Genomic DNA, 16,619 nt, shown 5'->3' with positions numbered 1-16,619 from the left:
AAACCTCTCATGTTGGCAAAAAATGAGATAATGTTTTTGGGAAAAACCTCAGTAAATCAAAATATGTCCTAGGGACTTGTGCTTTTGCTGGTAACTGTTGTGCCTTAAAGACAATCATGTTGAGAAAGGAATGTTCCTCTGGCTTAAAAAATACAACAGCAAGAGCAGTTTACATCGACAGGTTCAAGTTTTTATTGGAGATAGAAATTTTGTTTTGTTTTGCTTTTCGAACTTAAAAACTTGAGTGCAGCAAAGAATTAATAGTTTTGTGCTCCACTCCAAATGGCTATGTTTACTTCAGATTAAAGTTGAAAGTCCCATTTTTTTTTTCTTAATGTATATGGTTAGTTTTTCTATTGGAAGTAGGATTTTAAACCCTGCTTGTACTCATCTAAGTATACCACAGATATTTACATTTAAAAATACATTTCCGGGCTCCTGGGTGGCTCAGTCGTTAAGCATCTGCCTTCGGCTCGGGTTGTGATCCCAGGGTCCTGGGATCGAGCCCCGCATCGGGCTCCCTGCTCAGCGGGGAGTCTGCTTCTTCCTCTCTCTCTGCCCCTCTTCCCTACTTGTGCTCTCTCTCTTTCTGTTTCTATCTCAAATAAATAAAATCTTTAAAAAAAATAAAAATACATTTGATAGTTAGAAATGAAGTGCTAACTTGTAACCTTAAACAGTATTTCATGTGTGTTGTGTGATTGGCTTTCTGACCACAGATGAAGGGGCTGAAGATTGTGACATGTTTTGATGATTATATGATTTTCTTATTTTTTTCCTCCTAGGCAGAAGAATTGTTTTTATGGGTTCCACGAAAATTACTAATGACTGTCGAATCTGCTAAAAATTCAGTGTTGGGTGAGAATAATTTCTGACTGTTCAAGGCAAAGTGCAAATGATAAAAGTATGAAATTTTATTTTGTGGCGCTAAGGACCATATTTGGATGTTTTCTCAAACTAGTGAAATGTTCCCCCAAATTCACATTGTTTTGCGTGCTTGTAATCTGACATAGTAGAAGAGTGTCAGAAGAAAGGTGCTTGTTACTCTAAATATTACAGAACTTTCCAGTTATTTCTGTAACTTAAATATATATTTTGAATGAATACTTTTTAAGTCGCTTTTTGGAACTTACGCTGTTAACTTCTGGGTTGATTCAGGGCCCTTATATTCTCAAGACCGGATTCTTCAAGCTATGGGAAATATCACACTGGCCTTTCACCTGCTGTGTGAGCGAGCTGACCCTAACTCTTTCTGGCAGCCCTATATTCAGACCCTCCCCAGCGAATATGACACTCCTCTCTACTTTGAGGAGGATGAAGTTCGGGACCTTCAGTCCACACAAGCTATCCATGACGTCTTCAGCCAATACAAGAACACGGCTCGGCAGTACGCCTACTTCTATAAAGTCATACAGGTGAGTGGCTGGTTGCTGTTTATTCTTTTTTTTTTTTTTTTAAGATTTTTATTTATTTATTTGACAGAGAGAGAGACACAGCGAGAGAGGGAACACAAGCAGGGGGAGTGGGAGAGGGAGAAGCAGACTCTCCACTGAGCAGGGAGCCTGATGCAGGCCTCGATCCCAGGACCCTGGGATCATGACCTTAGTTGAAGGCAGACGTTTAATGACTGAGCCACCCAGGTGCCACTGGTTACTGTTTAGATGCATGTTTAACAGAGTGCAGAAGAAAGGGAAATCGATGGCATAAATGTTCTACCTCGCATTTTATTACACATGTTTAAACATTGTGCTTTTTAAGGTAAAAGGCATTCTGATTCTAGTCCACTGTCTGTTTTTATACAGAAATATCCCTGAAGTGTGATTTGAACATATCTGACTTCCCTTGTTAATAGAAGCAGCCCTTGTTCCTGAGTTAGGAAAGTCTCTGAGCTTTTCTGAAAAGGAAAGATTATAATACAATACAACTTTAGAAGCTATAAAATATATCTAATACACACAGGTGCTCGTGTATCAATTTTCCAAGAAAGTGAAAGGCCCTTTCTGGGTTCTTCATATATATATGTTGACATGTATTTTACTGAATTATAGCGACAGTTAATTTACTAACTTAGAATGCTTAGACTCTTCGTGTCTTTCAGAGTGTGCTGTGTATTATGTTAATTTTAATCAGTTCTGAGTGGAAGTGTCCTATAAAAACTTCTGTAAGGTTGTGAACATTTGAATTACATCTGGTTACTCCTTTCTGTGTTTTGGCAGTTCTCTCCTTTCTCAGTTGCTCAAGAATTAGCTCCAGGGCTGCTGTACCTGATACCTGGCCTTGGGGATGCTGCTAAACTTCCTACGATGTTCAGGGCAGCCCCCAAACGAATTTTTCCAACCCAAAATGTCAGTAGTGCTAAAGTTGAGAAATCTTGCTTTGTGGTTATATATAGAACAAAGTGTCTCAGGTACCAACATGATACCAAAGATCACCATCATTCCTGACTGGTTGGATTCCTAGGGCCTGACTGAACAGAAGGAACTTAAGCTTCGTAGTGAGATGAACCCGAGCTGAAACCCAGATTCCATATCTCACTTGCTATTTAAATATAATTTGAAATTACAGTTGATCCTTAACACGGGTTTAAGTGGTATGGGTCCACTCATAACACGGTCATTTTCGATAAGTACAGTGCAGTGCTGTAAATGTATTTACTCTTATGATTATCTTGATAACATTTTCTTTTCTCCCTCTTTATTATGAGAATACAGAGTATAGTATGTATAACATGCATAAATCAACTGTTTACATTATCCGTAGGACTTCTGGTCAACAGTAGGCTATTGGTAGTTAAGATTTTGGGGAGTCAAAAGTTACGTGTAGATTTTTGACTGGGTAGGGGTCAGCACCGCATCCCCTGCATTATTTGGGGGTCAGCTCTAGGTGCTTTACCCCTCTGATTGGTTTCCTTATCTGTAGGATAAAAACATATGCCCCATTTTCCAGTGTAACTATTGTCAGCCCAACTTGGGCTGTTCATCAGAGGACCTACCGAGGTGCTAGGCCTCGGCGCCTATGGCCATTAGGAGTGCAGTTTCTTCTGGGAAGCACGGAGGACATCTCGGGTGAAGCCATCTCAACGGGGGCAATGTCATTGAGGCGGTGGGCTCCGGAGCTGGCCTGCCAGGGTCTGAATCCTCGCAGCACCCTGATTGCTGCGCTGTTTGGGGCGTGTCTCTGTACGTCTGTTTCCTTATCTCTAAAGTGGGATAATATAGTGCCCGATTCCAGGGCTGTGGAGCTGACCAAATGAGTTGACGTATGTACAGCCCTTGAGGACAGCAGTGTTTGCTGTAGGAATTCCCAATTTGTGTTACTGTTCTGTGGCTCGTTCTTCAGGCCGTGTGACTCAGTTTGAGTTTTTTATTGTTTTACGTGGCTTCTCCCCCTGTGCCTGCAGGGACTTACATTAGTGTGTCTTAACCTTCCCTACTGAACACCCTCGCCGCCAAGGACAATGAAGCTTATTCCTGCAAGATGAGGCTCTCCACCCAGAGTGGGCCATTACAGGCTCAGAACTGCTTCAGAGTCTCATGCTTTTGTCGTTGCTGGCTTCGTTTAAAAATATCAACAGTTCGTGCAAATGTGTATGTTTGCTCTAGTTTGAAAACCATGTTCAGTGACATACTATCAAGTCAGGTTGGCATTGTAGGAAAACAGCCTGGCTTCTCCTGGGGCCGTACCTGCCCCTGTGTGTGCCTGGGGGCCCCCGTTCCGGCTTGGCCCGTAGTAAACACTGTTACCCCGACATCGTGGCCCGTCCAGGTGTGCTTCTTTTTCAGAAGAACGGGGACACTCCACATTAGTAGAAGGGACTGATTACAAACTGAAGATACATCCTAATGGGATTTTGTAGGAAATTTCCTAGGCAGTGGTTTAATTTAAGTGTGGGCCGGAGTAAGACCATAGACAGCCTGATGGGGTGGAGCCGCGGTGGCAGCAAGGAGGGTCCAGGCCGGGGAGAGGAAGGGCTTTGCACGAGCGTTCCTGACCAAGAAAAATGGACTCAGGCAAAAGTTATCTTTTTAAAAATTAGAGTTTGAGACCACCTGCTTTTCTGGTTGTAGAATGTTCTCATTGCTCGTGGAATCTTCGATAACGATCCAGCTTAAACACAGATGTTAGCATTGTGCTGCCATTATTTTGTAGGTCAGGTTTTCTCACCTCGGCACCAAACCCTCCCTCTTGCTCATGCTGTTCCAGGATCAGCTGTCTGGCTTTTGCTCCGTTTTGGTAGATCACTCCATCAGTGCGCCGCCGCTTGGGAAGAGAGAGTGAGTGGGGTTGCCTCAGTTCATATTTAACGTCTTCATTGCCGTGACCTGCTTTCAGTTTTGTTTTGTGGGGCATGGTGGCTCTTAACCTTTTCAGGGTCCTGGGGCCTGTCTTCCCCGAGAACCGTGCACATGTCCTCTATCACAAATGCTTACGTACCATTTGAGGGGGTCCCAGTTCCAGAACCTGATTTGCGGTTTTTAATGATAACTTCCCATTTAAAGTCATTTTCCTGCAGCTGGGCACTGGACCTGAAACCCGTTATTTTTCTTCTGAGGTCTGCCAGCCACAGCTCTTAGCCACTATCTCGTGTCACACCAGCAGTGTGAGTGCAAGCACGACTTGTTTCCGTGTGCCCCCACTGGTGATGCCCAGACCCTGGGAGAAGGGTAAGGAAAAGGGAAATAGTCACACCAGCCTTCTGTCTTGCTTCAGGTGCTAGAATGTTTATTCTGAAAGAAAAGTAGCATTAGTACTACCTCCTAGTCATTATGAATTCCTGTAGGTAGACTTCCCTGCATTGTGTTTTGTATTGTCATGTTTGTCTGTCTCTTTGGTTGTTGTTGACTAAAAACTAGAAAAATAATTTCCTACACTCTTTTCTCCCAGAGTGTTTTCTTAGTCAAGGGTTTTTTTAGAGCAGCCCGGTGTTAGTTCAGATTACTTTCTGTTCAGAAGTCTTTCTGGGCCTCTGTTGGTTCTCATGTATAGAGAAGGGGTTTGGGCTTTATGATCTTTTCAGTTTTTTATATTATATTTACATTGTGTTTTTGAGATGTTCTACATACGGGGTTTTCTCTAGGTCTTCAGCAGATGATAGTATGTAACCAGGAGCCTCAGATTCAAGGAATTTGGAGAGCATACCTTGTATGAAGATAGAGCACCTGCTGGTGAAATCTTATACTGCAGCTTAACAGTTGAGAAATGTCAGCACGCAGACTCGAGAGGCTAAATTAGGAACTGTGGCTCAGCCAGATCCTGGAAAAGGCTTGTGTGGATTGAGAACCCTAAGTGGTGGTAAAATTTCTGTCATTTTGTGAAACAGGGACCAGCGCAGAAGAGAGGATTAATGGTAGAGGGCAGAACTTTGCATTTAAAACCACTGCAGAGTTTTGAGCCTATAAGAGTACACTTCGCAGACCAGGACGTTCCAAAGTTCAGCTCTAAGTTGAGACTTCTGTCTGGAAATATGGGACCAATTTTGTGATAGGAATCACTGGAAAAGTAGGACTTGGCTTACACCCAGCTCTGAAGCAATGTAATTGTGTAAAGGTGAAGAAATCCTATCAGATGTGACCTGACTTAGCACAGATGACCGATAGTCCACATATTGCTCACCCCTGCCAGTAAAAAAAACAAATGAACAGATCCTATGAATGAACTGTCTGTTTAATTTGTAGTCCCATCTATCAGACCAGGCACTGCGATGTGGGGTGTCAGCTTCTCCTGGGGTTAAGAGCTGTCTGGGGACATGCACGTTTTCCTGTGTTGCTGAACTTGATGCTCATGTAAGGAAATACAACTGTGTAAGGTTTAATAGAATAGAGGCATAGGTATAAAATTACTGTTTTTCCATTGATCTCGTAATTTACATGATTTGTCCCACCTTACTTGGGTTTCGTCTTTTGTGTTGGTCAGACAGTTTGAGAGGTTGAGTGGAACGGATGGAGATGGAGAAACCACTTGTGTGTCAACTGCCGTGAGTTTCAGTTGAGCGGGCTTCCACTCTATCTGCCTTATGCTTCAGGACGGAGTCAGGCAGTCTTAAGTTGGCTCTATTCCTTGAACAGGCCACTTCTCCTACCTAGTCAGAGCTGTAGTGGCAGAAGATTCGAGCAGTCATACTCACAACTTGGCTGAAAACAGAGCCCACCAAGAGGCAGAGGAAGATGTCACGCTTGGTTCTTGGCATCCCATGGCAGTTGTGGCCAAATACAAACAGTTGCTCCTCCCATTTCTCGCTGTTCTAACTTGTCTCTGACAGAGGCGCACAAGAATAGCACAAGATGGGAGTTGCCAGATAGATTTAGCCTATGTTTTCCTAAAACTCGCATCTACACATAGAATCTGCTCCTACATAGTGCCTTCAGGGCTGAGCATCCAGTTAGAGTAAGAGGCTCTGGGCACTAGCTTACTCTAAAGACCCCGACCCCCAGAGCCTCACCGTGCAGAGCTGTTTGTAAGACCTCCGTGTAGATAGTGTGTGCTGGAGCAGCACCGTGAGGCAGAGCATGCATGTGTATTCCTGTAACTTCTCCTCTGGAGGCAGAGGCTGTGGGCAGGCGCCTGCAAGTTTGTGCGCAGGTTGTGGCCCCCAGGCAGCGTGGGGTTCTCCGTGGTCAGCTTCTCCTGCTGTTGGTCTTTCCCCTCCACCTGGAAACCTGCCTAAGAGTCTTCCTTCATGGGTATACCAACCCACCGCTTCCTCCTGACCTTGGATTTACTGCCCTGTCTTCTGTTTTTAACCTGTGTGCCCTCTTGATTATTGCATTTTTCAACTAATACGTGTGTGTGTGTGTGTGTGTGTGTGTGTGTGTGTGTGTGTGTGTGTGTGTGTGGCAGCACACCCGGATCCCTGGGGATATAGAGATTTTCTCTTCTTTTCTTTTTTTTTTTTTTTTAAGATTTTATTTATTTATTTTAGAGATAGCATGAAGGAGGGGGTAGCAGAGGGAAAGGAATAAGCCGACTCCCTGCTGAGCGTGGAGCCTGATTTGGGGTTTGATCCCAGGACCCTGAGATCACGACCTGAGCTGAAATCAAGAGTTGGACACTACAGACTGAGCCACCCAGGCGCCCCTAGAGATTTTCTTTTTAAATGTTTTCTTCTGGAATGAACTTTTAGGCTTACAGAAAAATTGCACATGTAGCACAAAGTTGAAAGTGTGGCCGTGGACGCACACTGCTTCCTGGCTTCCATCCTCCTGACCTCGTTCCCACTTACATGTTTTTCCTCGGAGGCAAACGTGTTCCAAATGGGACATTTTTGTTCTCAGCCATCTTCATGGCAGTGCCACATCTGTGAATAGCTGCAGAAGTGAAGAGGGAAGGAATAGAGTCAGAGGTGACGGTGACAGTGAGCACAGAGGAGGCTGATCGACAGGTTTGGAGGTGTTGGATGCAGGAGCATGAGTCCATATTTATTCCTTGGCTGCTGTGGTAACGGACTGGATAGAGGCTGCGGGATGCAGAGAGAGAAGATGATTTCCGTTTGCAGGTTGCTCATCTGAGTTGACCGGGGCCTTTTCCCGTCAGGTAAGGAGTTTCTGTGCTGTGTGCCTCGTGGGACTGGCCCGAGGAGGAAGGGCTGGTCCAGGGCAGGTCGGAGTGGCTCCTGAATACATGGCAGGAAACCCAGAGCCCAGCCCATCTCCTATCCGGTCAGAGCCTCTTGCTCTCTTCGCAGGGCTATAATCCTTCCAGTTACCTGTGAGGGTGCCCACGCCCTGAGCTGGGGTTGGAGCATGTCTGCTAGCCCCACGCCTGTGTCCTTGAATCTCTGAAGTTGTTTCTGGTCTTAATTTGGGGACAAAGAAGTGGTCTGGTTTTCAGGGCAGAGCAGTCTTGTTTACAATCTTCCTTGGGCTCTTTTACAGAAAGCTGGGTGTGGCCTGCTGGCTTCGAGGCCGAGGCTGGTTGGGCCCAGGGCGGGAGCCTGCACGGGGCTCACCTGCTGGCTGCTTTTTCCAACAGCACGGATGTGCCTCCTGCCCAGCCTGGCTCCCGCTGTACAGAGGTGGGAGAGGCTCCCTCTCAGAGGAACCCATGCCCCTGCCCAGGGCTTTCTCTGCAAGCTGTGAGGAAGCCACCAGTCCTCTCTTTGTTGTCATCCTTACTGATTCCATTTGTAGTAATGTGAAAAACATGAGAACACTGGAGCTTAGGAAACCAGCGTAGCTTGGCGTGTTCCCTGGAGAGCTTCCAGTGCCCTCCCAGTCTTTGTTAGAGCCTCTGGCTGTCTCGCTGAGCTGTCGTGACCCACGTCCTTGCTTGTTCCCGATAGCTGACCTTGACCATTATTAATTTGTGTTAAATGTCCAAGAGTGTTGTCCTTATTGTGTCCTTACGTAAGCTTTCTGATTTTGTAAGGTATCCATTCTAAACATGTTTGTGATTTTCATCGTTTTCATAAATAGAGGCTGCAGATATGTCATTAAAACTCTTTTTAACTCTGTTCCCTTGTTTTGCATAGTGTTAGAGCAGGGCAGATGGGTATGGACTTCACCTTCCGGAATCCAGTAAGTGGTCCTTGTCTCCTATTTTTTTCCAGCTTAAGTTTCAGCAGCCTCTGGGAGGCTCAAGAAATGAAGTGCTTTCTCTCTGTGTTCGCGGTTCTAATTGGGGAGCGTGGGCCTGATGCCCTAGCGGTGGTGGGTGGTCCTGTCTGGTCGGCTGAGGGGAGACGTCGCTGGAGGCCATTCAGTGGTGTGTCTGTGCAGGGGGGGCTCGGCAGCCCCGTGCTCCGTGTCCTCCTGTTGAAGTTCTCACATACAGATTCGGCATCTCCCATCTGCCCTGTTTGCTAGTGACATCGCGTCTCCCGGCCTCGCCTGCCCCTGCTGACTCTTCTCACTGGCAGCCCTCCTCCCGAACCACAGCCTCCCTCCCCTTTCTCATCTGCTTACCTGACTTGGGATCCTGGGACCCTTCGGAAATCTTCCATTGTTGCTAATTAGGGTTAGGGACACGTGCCCAACACAGCAGGCACATAGATTGTCCCCGTCTCCTACTTTACGTATCACTCGGGCGTCAGCGTGTTCATAGAGGCCCCCCCGCGGGGATGGCCGACAGACCCACAGGGGCGAGATCGATCGTATACACGTGTCCCCTGGTGGCAGGACTCGGGAAGGAAGGAGAGTCGGCATTTGTGGTGACGCCTGCTGTGTGTCAGGCCCTGTGATGAGAACTTTCTCTTCTGTTATTCTTGTGGTTAGGAGGAGTCGGGAACTAGTGTCTTCCCATAAGAATTTGAGACAGAAGTAGCCAAACTGGATTTTGAAGAAACCCCCAATACCAGGCCCAGGTCACTGGTAGTTAAATTCATGTCTGGAGAAGTTAAAGCCTCAGAGGTCAGAGATGGGGCCTCGCTCCTAAGACGCTGTTCACTGAGCCGAGGCTTCTGCGTGCCGCGGGTGGGCTGAGGGGCTTGGCAAGGCTCCTCCAGTCCTCCCTTTTACCTCATAGCTGGGCATCACCCCGTTTTCCAGGGGAGGAGACAGGCTGAGGGTGAGAAAGGTGGCTGGAGCTGCTGAGGGTGAGTCAGGATTGAAGCCCCAGTACACCCCACCCACCCACCTGGGGGCTGTGGGTCCCACTTCCTGTCTCTGCAGACCCATCCTTACAGTTCCTTTCCTCCACCAGCCCCGCTTTACCAGTCCTGGCTCTTCCCAGTAGTCGGATCAATGGAACTTTGTGAAATCCCTGCAAGTTTAAAAACAAGCCTCAAAAAAAAATCTTTCTTGAAACCTGCCTTTTTCCCCCTTGGCCTCCCTAAGATCTGTATTTGTAAATTCCCTCGCCTCTGGGACAGGATTTTGGGGTTTTGTTTTCTGTACGCTAGGGGACAGGACTTGCTCGTGTTTCTGAGACCTGGGGTAAGTGCCCTTATGAGTGAACACACTTGTGACCACTCTTGTTGGTTGATGTTGCTGCCCAAGCTCCATTCCTTCCTGGTAGAACTGTGCTGTGTGTGATGTCTGATGATCTGAATGATTTAGGCTGCAGCCACTGTGTGGCCACTGTTGGTATTCGTCATCCAGTCTCAAGGAAGGCTGCAGAACCAATAGAATGTGTATGTACGTAGAGAAGGAGATTTATTTTAAGGAGTTGGCTCATGCAGTTGTGGAGGCCAGTAACTCTAGAATTTACAGGCTGGACCAGCAGAGGCAGACCCTGGAAGGAGCTGATGCTGCTGTTGAAGTCCAAAGGCCCTCTCTCATAGGATTTCCCCTTGCCTGGGGGAGCCAGCTCTATTGAGGCCGTCAGCTGATTGGATGAAGCCCACCTGTATTAGGTAGGGCAGTCGGCTTTACTCCTAGCCCACCAATTTACATGTTAGTTTCATCTAAAAACAGCCTCACAGCAACATCCAGAATAACCCAGTATCTGGGCACTGTGGCCCAGCCAAGTTGCCGTGTAAAATGAACCAGCACAGTGAGCATGCTGTTCATCTCTCTCACAGCACATGTCACTGTGTGGACTTGCTCTTGCATTTATCTGTTCCTTCCTCTGGCGCGCGAGCTTTGCGGCCAGGGGCCCTTGTCCCTGGGCACCTTGTGCTGCTGCCCTCTGCACAGCGCCCACCACATAGGAGGCTCGGGCAGGGGAGCCAGTGGCCGTCTGGGTCCCCACACACAAGCCACGTGTGGCCAGGGCCTCTGGGGGTGGGGCAGGGCCAGAGTCTAGCCTGGCCTCACTCCCCAAGCTGGCCCCTGCAGAGCTGCGTCCTTGCAGATGGGCAGCCTTTTCTGGTTTGTACACAGGTCCCTGGCAGACACACTCGCCCCAGCAGGGACACATGCTTGACTTGCTGGGATGTCCGAGGAGCCAGCGTAAGTGAGGACTGTGCCGAGTGTCCCAGAACATTCCTCCCTCTGCTTGAGGCTTCTGTGGCCCTGGACATCCCTGCCCTGTCCTTTTGTCTTTTGTCTTCCCAGAGATGAAGTTTGCAGTGAAGGAAGAATTTATCAGATCCCCTGCTTTTATTTAATTTTTTTAAAAAGATTTTATTTTTGAGAGAGTGTACGAGCAGGGGGAGGGGTAGAGGGAGAGGGAGAAGCAGACTCTGTGCTCAGCAGGGAGCCCGATGCAGAGCTTGATCCCAGGACTCGGGATCAGTACGTGAGCAGAAGGCAGCCGCCCAACCGACTGAGCCACCCAGGCGCCCCTCTCCTGTCTTCTTACCGTCCTCACCCGATGTTCACTGCCTGGCCTCTGTGCTCAGATTCTAACAGTTCTCTGCAGGTAGACACTGGGCCATTTTTCTTCAACCCTTCTTACTGGGTCTCCTTTTAGATGATGCACACCCTCCTGCTGCTGGGTCCTGTAGTGAGTTGGGGCTTTTTGATTGTGCTGAGCCTCACGTGTACTCTGTGTGTCGCTCCAGTGAAATGCGCCTCCTCTACTCTGCTTGTTGACCCGCAGACACCTGAGGTAAGAAGGTCCCTCCTGACCCTCTTGCTGAGGGTTTCTTCTTGGGGGTCGCTGGACATCCCCGCCTCACATGTGACTGCAGCAGAGCACCCTGCGAGGGTCAGCACTTCAGATGTGAAGTGCATTTTTGGAGAGCTGTTCCATTTGGCCCCCCCTTTGTTCTTTAGTCCTCGGGCTTCATCACACATTTTGATTTGGGTAGTTTTCCCTTTCACAAGTCAACTTTGTTTTTTCAGCTTAAAAGAAAAAGTGAGTTCTAGATAGTAGTAGTCAGAAACACAGCCTGGATACTGTGCTTATCTTTATTTATGTTGAATCTTGTCAGGAAAAAAATAGTTTTTTCTTTTTTTAAGTAAGTCAAATAACTTTGAAATATTTGCTGATAGTAATGGAGTTTTGCTGAATGCTTGGGTCTCCAGTTCAGTGGTAGGTGCTGTAAGGAGATCAAAAAGTAATACGAGATCCTTGCCTTTTCAAAGTTTATGGTAGAGATGGGAGGGACTCGGTTGGCAGGAAACAGAAGAACAAAAATGGTAAACTGAGGCAGTGACTGCTCTCTGAGCTCTGGGATGCCTGGGGCAGTCAGATGGTTGTGGCTTTGAAAGGCAGGGTTGTCTGGTTGAGGGAAATACTGTCAGCGAAGGTCTGGACTTGGGGGCAAGCAGGGCATATCCAGACGAGCCTGAGAAGACAGCCCAAGCCCAGCAGAGGCCACACAGTCCCTGGAATGGTGGGAAGTCATTGCAGGTTTGTGGGGACCAGCTCCCAGAAGTCTGATGCCTGAACCTCTCCAGGGTGCCTGTAGCTTCTGTGGCTCAGGCCAGTGTGGGACGAGAGAGTTGTGGCTTAGCTGAGGCTGTTTATGTGACACCTGCTCACGTCACTCAAACTCCACGAGCCTCAGTTTCCACAGTTACAGTCTAGCCTGTCTTAGGCTGTCTTTGCAAGTGCAGCTGAGATACAAGTGGCTATAAATGTGTTTTTAAAATGCCAGCCTTGCTCTTGATGTCATTAACTGGCAGCTGGGTTTGAGCGTCCTTCAGTGATGTCGTGAAGGAAATTTCCTGCACTGGATGTAAAAGACAAGAAGATGCAACAGCAAGGCCTGTTCATAGGTGCTGGGATGGAGGGCACAGCAGAGAGGGGGTAGGGATAGACAGAAGGAGGGAGAGCATGAGGCTGAAAATACGGCAGGAGCCCAGCTCGAGGACCATCAGCAGGCCTTGGGGTTTGTGTCCTCCTCATGTGATGGGGAGCCATGTGGGACCACACCAGCCTGGGTTTGCTTGCTTGCTGCTCTAACCTCAGAAGCAGGAAGACCAGCTAGCCCGAGGGATGTGAGAAGTGCTCGGAGGGAGAATCGGAAGTATCCGGGATGCGCTGGGCCTGAGGAGTTAAGGACGGTCACGAGGTTTCTGGAGTTTGCTGGCTTTAGGTGCACCTTCTCCCCTTTGCTCCTACACTGACTCTACCAGCCTCTCTCTATAACTTCTGTGCTTTAGAAAAGACATTTTTGATCCTAAATTTCGAGCTTATTCTAACTTGTTTAAACCCGAGACCTACCAGAAGTAACTTGTATCTGAGTTTTCCATCCAGACACCTTTATTTTGTACTTTGGAATATATATTTCAAGCTGAAATCTTTTGTATGCAAAAGTCAAGCCTGGAGCAAATGTTTATTGTGAAAGTATAAGCCGGTGAGAGCGAAGGTTTTAATGGGAGTGCTCGGCCAAGCTTAACCCCGGTGGCGCGCACACAATGGCACGTCTGAAGGAAAAGCTCTCAGAAGAGCAGCTTTCAATTTGAATATATCCGGGATCTCAAGATGGATTCTAAAGAGTTTTAAAACCTTTGTGTCAGCCTCATGTTTTTTCTTTAAATGCTGTGAAGTCATTTAAAATTAATAAGCCAGTTTGTATTTGACAGCATCTGCATCAGAAATGATGCCTCTGTCGGCTCTGAAGTCTTTGCTCTTGTGTGGTCTTATCATTTCTCTAAAGTGAATTAGTGGCTGTGGCTTCTAGAACCATTAGGAGGACATCCACTGCTCGTTCATGGGCAAGTTGACTACCCGACAGACCACCTAGGTCCAGCTGCTGTGTCTGAATGCTGACACCGTCACCTGAATGTGGGCCACGTAGTGAGAAATGAAGGATTCCAGCGACGGGGGGGAGGCGTGGCGCGGAGTTTCCCTGGGTTAGTGAGGTGCCGGGCCGGGGTACGCTGGGACTCAGGGGCAGCATTCCCAAGCCGAGGAAGGTTTGTCGGGGAGGTCGGTCTCCTCGCACGTGCGCCTCCTCCTCCCCCACGAGAAGTCTCACCGCATCTGGGCCTTTCTGTCTCCAGCAGCTCTGCTGAGACACGAGTGCACTTGTGGGTGCTGCTGGGCCGTGGGGCGCTCACGGCGCAGTTTGTGCTTCCACAGAGCTCCCAGCCTGGTGGAAAACCCAGTCAGGACGGTGACGGAATAGCAGTTCTGGCGGGGGGCGTGGGGGTGGGCAGCCCAGAGGCGGGGGAACAGCAGGAAGAGTGGGGAGTCGGGAGAGGCTTCACAGACGTGGGCGGGCCCCTGACCCTGAAGAAGGTCCAGGAGTCTGCCAGGCAGAGGGCAAAGGGCACAGTGAAGCTGCCCAGTGCGCTTGGGAAGAGGAAGAGAAGGTGGAGAGACGGAGGCAGGCAGGGCGGGGGCCAGGAGCATCACATGGCTCGCAGTGCCACCTGCATCAGGCACAGCTAGCTACATGTGGCCCTCACAACAGCCTCACAAGGGGTCTGCTTGCTGTTATTTCCATTTGAGGGGTGACGAAATCGAGGCCTGTTTGCAGGTCTGCCTGTTCTAGAAACTTAAATGCAGACCTAATTATCAGTACACCAGAAGAGAGATTCACGTCTGATTCTGAAGTATCTTCTCTGCTGTATGGTGTTGCCTTCACCTTGTAACCATGGAAGCTGGTCACTCATCCCATAAACATTTATCGAGTACCAGCTGCTCAGGGAATCAGATTTGTATTTCAGCACGAGGTATTGGAATGTTTCAGGCAGTGGCTCTTGTTCTCAGGAGTCCTGCTGAAATGGAAGCATCACCAAGGCAGGGGTTGGCCTGTGTTGTTCAGGCACCGAGACAGTGAGTGCTGTCACATAGGAGAACTCAGTAATCAGCTAGTGGGGGGTGCCAGGAGAGTAGTGACTGAGGTCACGCTGCCAGCACGTGGCGACACAATTCTTTGTTTTCTCTCCAGTGTGTGGGCAAGCACTACCTTCCTGGAGAGGCTGCTCTAGGTATTGAAGCACCCTAAAAACAGGATCATGGGCCACATCAAATTTGTGTCAAGAAAAAGGCATTCTTAGCCAGCTTTATGGCTTTTTTAAAGAGGGGCGGAATCCTAGCAGACAGGACTCCTCCGGATGCCGCAGTAGAGTGCACTCTGAATGTGGTTAGGGAGGGCTGATGGCTGGTGTCAGACCACGGCCTCCGAGGCCGACTTACTGGCCCTGTTGTGCTTAACACTTGGTGGGATAGAGGTGAAGACCTAGGAGGCACGCCGACCAAATTTCTGGATGGTGGAAAACTGAGAAGGAGGCTTTGTAAGTAGATCAAGCCTGTCTTGGTTCAGAAAACTCCGACCCGCGAGAAGGATGGGATTGAGCAGGAGTCATCTGGAGGCAGGAGGTGTGGGGAGAAGACTGGTGGCAAGACATCAGAGCTCTGGACCCTGTTCTTTGTCGGTGGCTCATTTGTGACCATAGACAAATCACTCACGGTCTCAGCCTTGTGCCCCGTTTCCCCCGCAGAAGTATGAAGCCAGGTGAGAAATGGAAGGAAATGTGTTTTAGATGAAGAGCATTTTACAAATGCATGTTTCTTAAAGAGAAGCTCCCTCTCACTGCCCTTCCGGGTCCCGGTATGCGTCTTGGGTGAGGTACACGCTGCTGGCCCCTGGTGGTTCTTCCAGTGCAGTGAACTGCAGGGGGACTGTCCCTTCAAGGCCCTGTGGGCATAGAAGGCATACGCTTAGCCCCGTCTCTCCGCAGTCCCTAGCTCACAAACTAGTGGGGGAAGTAAGACAAGTAAGGAAAGCTAAGTGACGATACAACATCAGACTGACAGTTGTTGGCAATAGGAGTTCACTTGGTGGTATAGGATCAGTTACCAAAATTCTAGGGGAAAGTTGCTAAGGGAACTTCAGATGCGAGGAAGATTCTAGTGATTTAAGAGTTTACCACATAAAAAATATGACTCTGCTTTAAAGGCAGTAAAGGTCAATCACAGCTTCCAGCTTCACACATCGAACATGATAAACTTTTAAAATAAGATTAATGTACCATCTCCCCAGGCATTGTACATGGTAAGAAATAGAAAAAGGTAAGAGTTATGTGTGCCTATTGATGAATTCTATCCTAGTGATACTGAATAGGCTTTAGACTGTATCATTGAAAATGGCTTATGTTAACAGAATAAAATGTAATAGAAAAAAAGGCTGGGGACATTTAGTAACCCCCTGTAGTAAAGACGAACAGTTTGGGTCATTTTCTGTTGATTTTTAATTTTCTTTAATTGAGGTTTAACTTCCACATGTGAAGTACAGGGATTCCATGTCGATTAGTTTTTATCCTAAGTAACCACAACCGAGATCAAGCTGTGGCACGTGTCTGGCACCGGAGGAAGCCGCAAGGCTCCTGTCCCAGGCGGTAGCCACCCTCCCTTTTCTGGAGGGAGCACCCTTCCGACTGTCCGCACAGCTTAGTGTGTGAGGCCGAGAGCTTCTGTAGGTAGACCCGGCGGTGCACTTGCTCGCCGCCGGCTGTTTTCACTCCCTGTGCTGTCCGTGGGACTCCTCCACATGTGGGTCTGCGGTACCTCCCTCCCGTCCCCATCCCTGCTGCTGCTGCACCGTTCAGCGTCCTGGGTGCACCCCGCAGTCTGCGTATCCACGCGGTGCCTGGGCCTTTGTGTCGTTTCCGGCCTGGGGCTACAGGAAGCTGCTGTCAGTGATCTTGTCGTCTGCTTGCTGCTTGCGGACACATGCATCCCTTTCCTCTGGGCACTCTCTGGGGAGAGGAATTCTGGAGTTTCGGGCAGTCACATATGCAGCTTCAGTAGATACTGGTAAAGTGGTTTCCAAACTGGCTGAACCAGTGTACATGCCACCAGCAGCATGTGAACATTCTGGTTGCTCCCCCCCCCCCCCCCCC

At 48.5% G+C, this 16,619-nt stretch overlaps 1 protein-coding gene across 2 annotated transcripts in view; it reads left to right on the top strand.

The window, feature by feature from the left end:
• Positions 1-16,619, top strand: part of SETD3 (SET domain containing 3, actin N3(tau)-histidine methyltransferase) — a 63,956-nt gene that overhangs the window by 7,268 nt on the left and 40,069 nt on the right. For both annotated transcript variants that reach the window (XM_025869379.2, XM_025869380.1), the window contains 2 exons: positions 786-858; positions 1,159-1,415. In XM_025869379.2, the coding sequence (XP_025725164.1) occupies positions 786-858; positions 1,159-1,415 (330 nt within the window). The remainder of the gene's footprint in view (positions 1-785; positions 859-1,158; positions 1,416-16,619) is intronic.

This window comes from Callorhinus ursinus, unplaced genomic scaffold (genome assembly GCF_003265705.2).
Source record: "Callorhinus ursinus isolate GAN/ISIS: 27379988/994484 unplaced genomic scaffold, GSC_fseal_2.0 scaffold8, whole genome shotgun sequence".
NCBI classification, from domain to species: domain Eukaryota; kingdom Metazoa; phylum Chordata; class Mammalia; order Carnivora; family Otariidae; genus Callorhinus; species Callorhinus ursinus.
The sequence above is the reverse complement of the archived record's forward strand: the minus strand, read 5'-3'. Positions and strand labels throughout refer to the sequence as shown.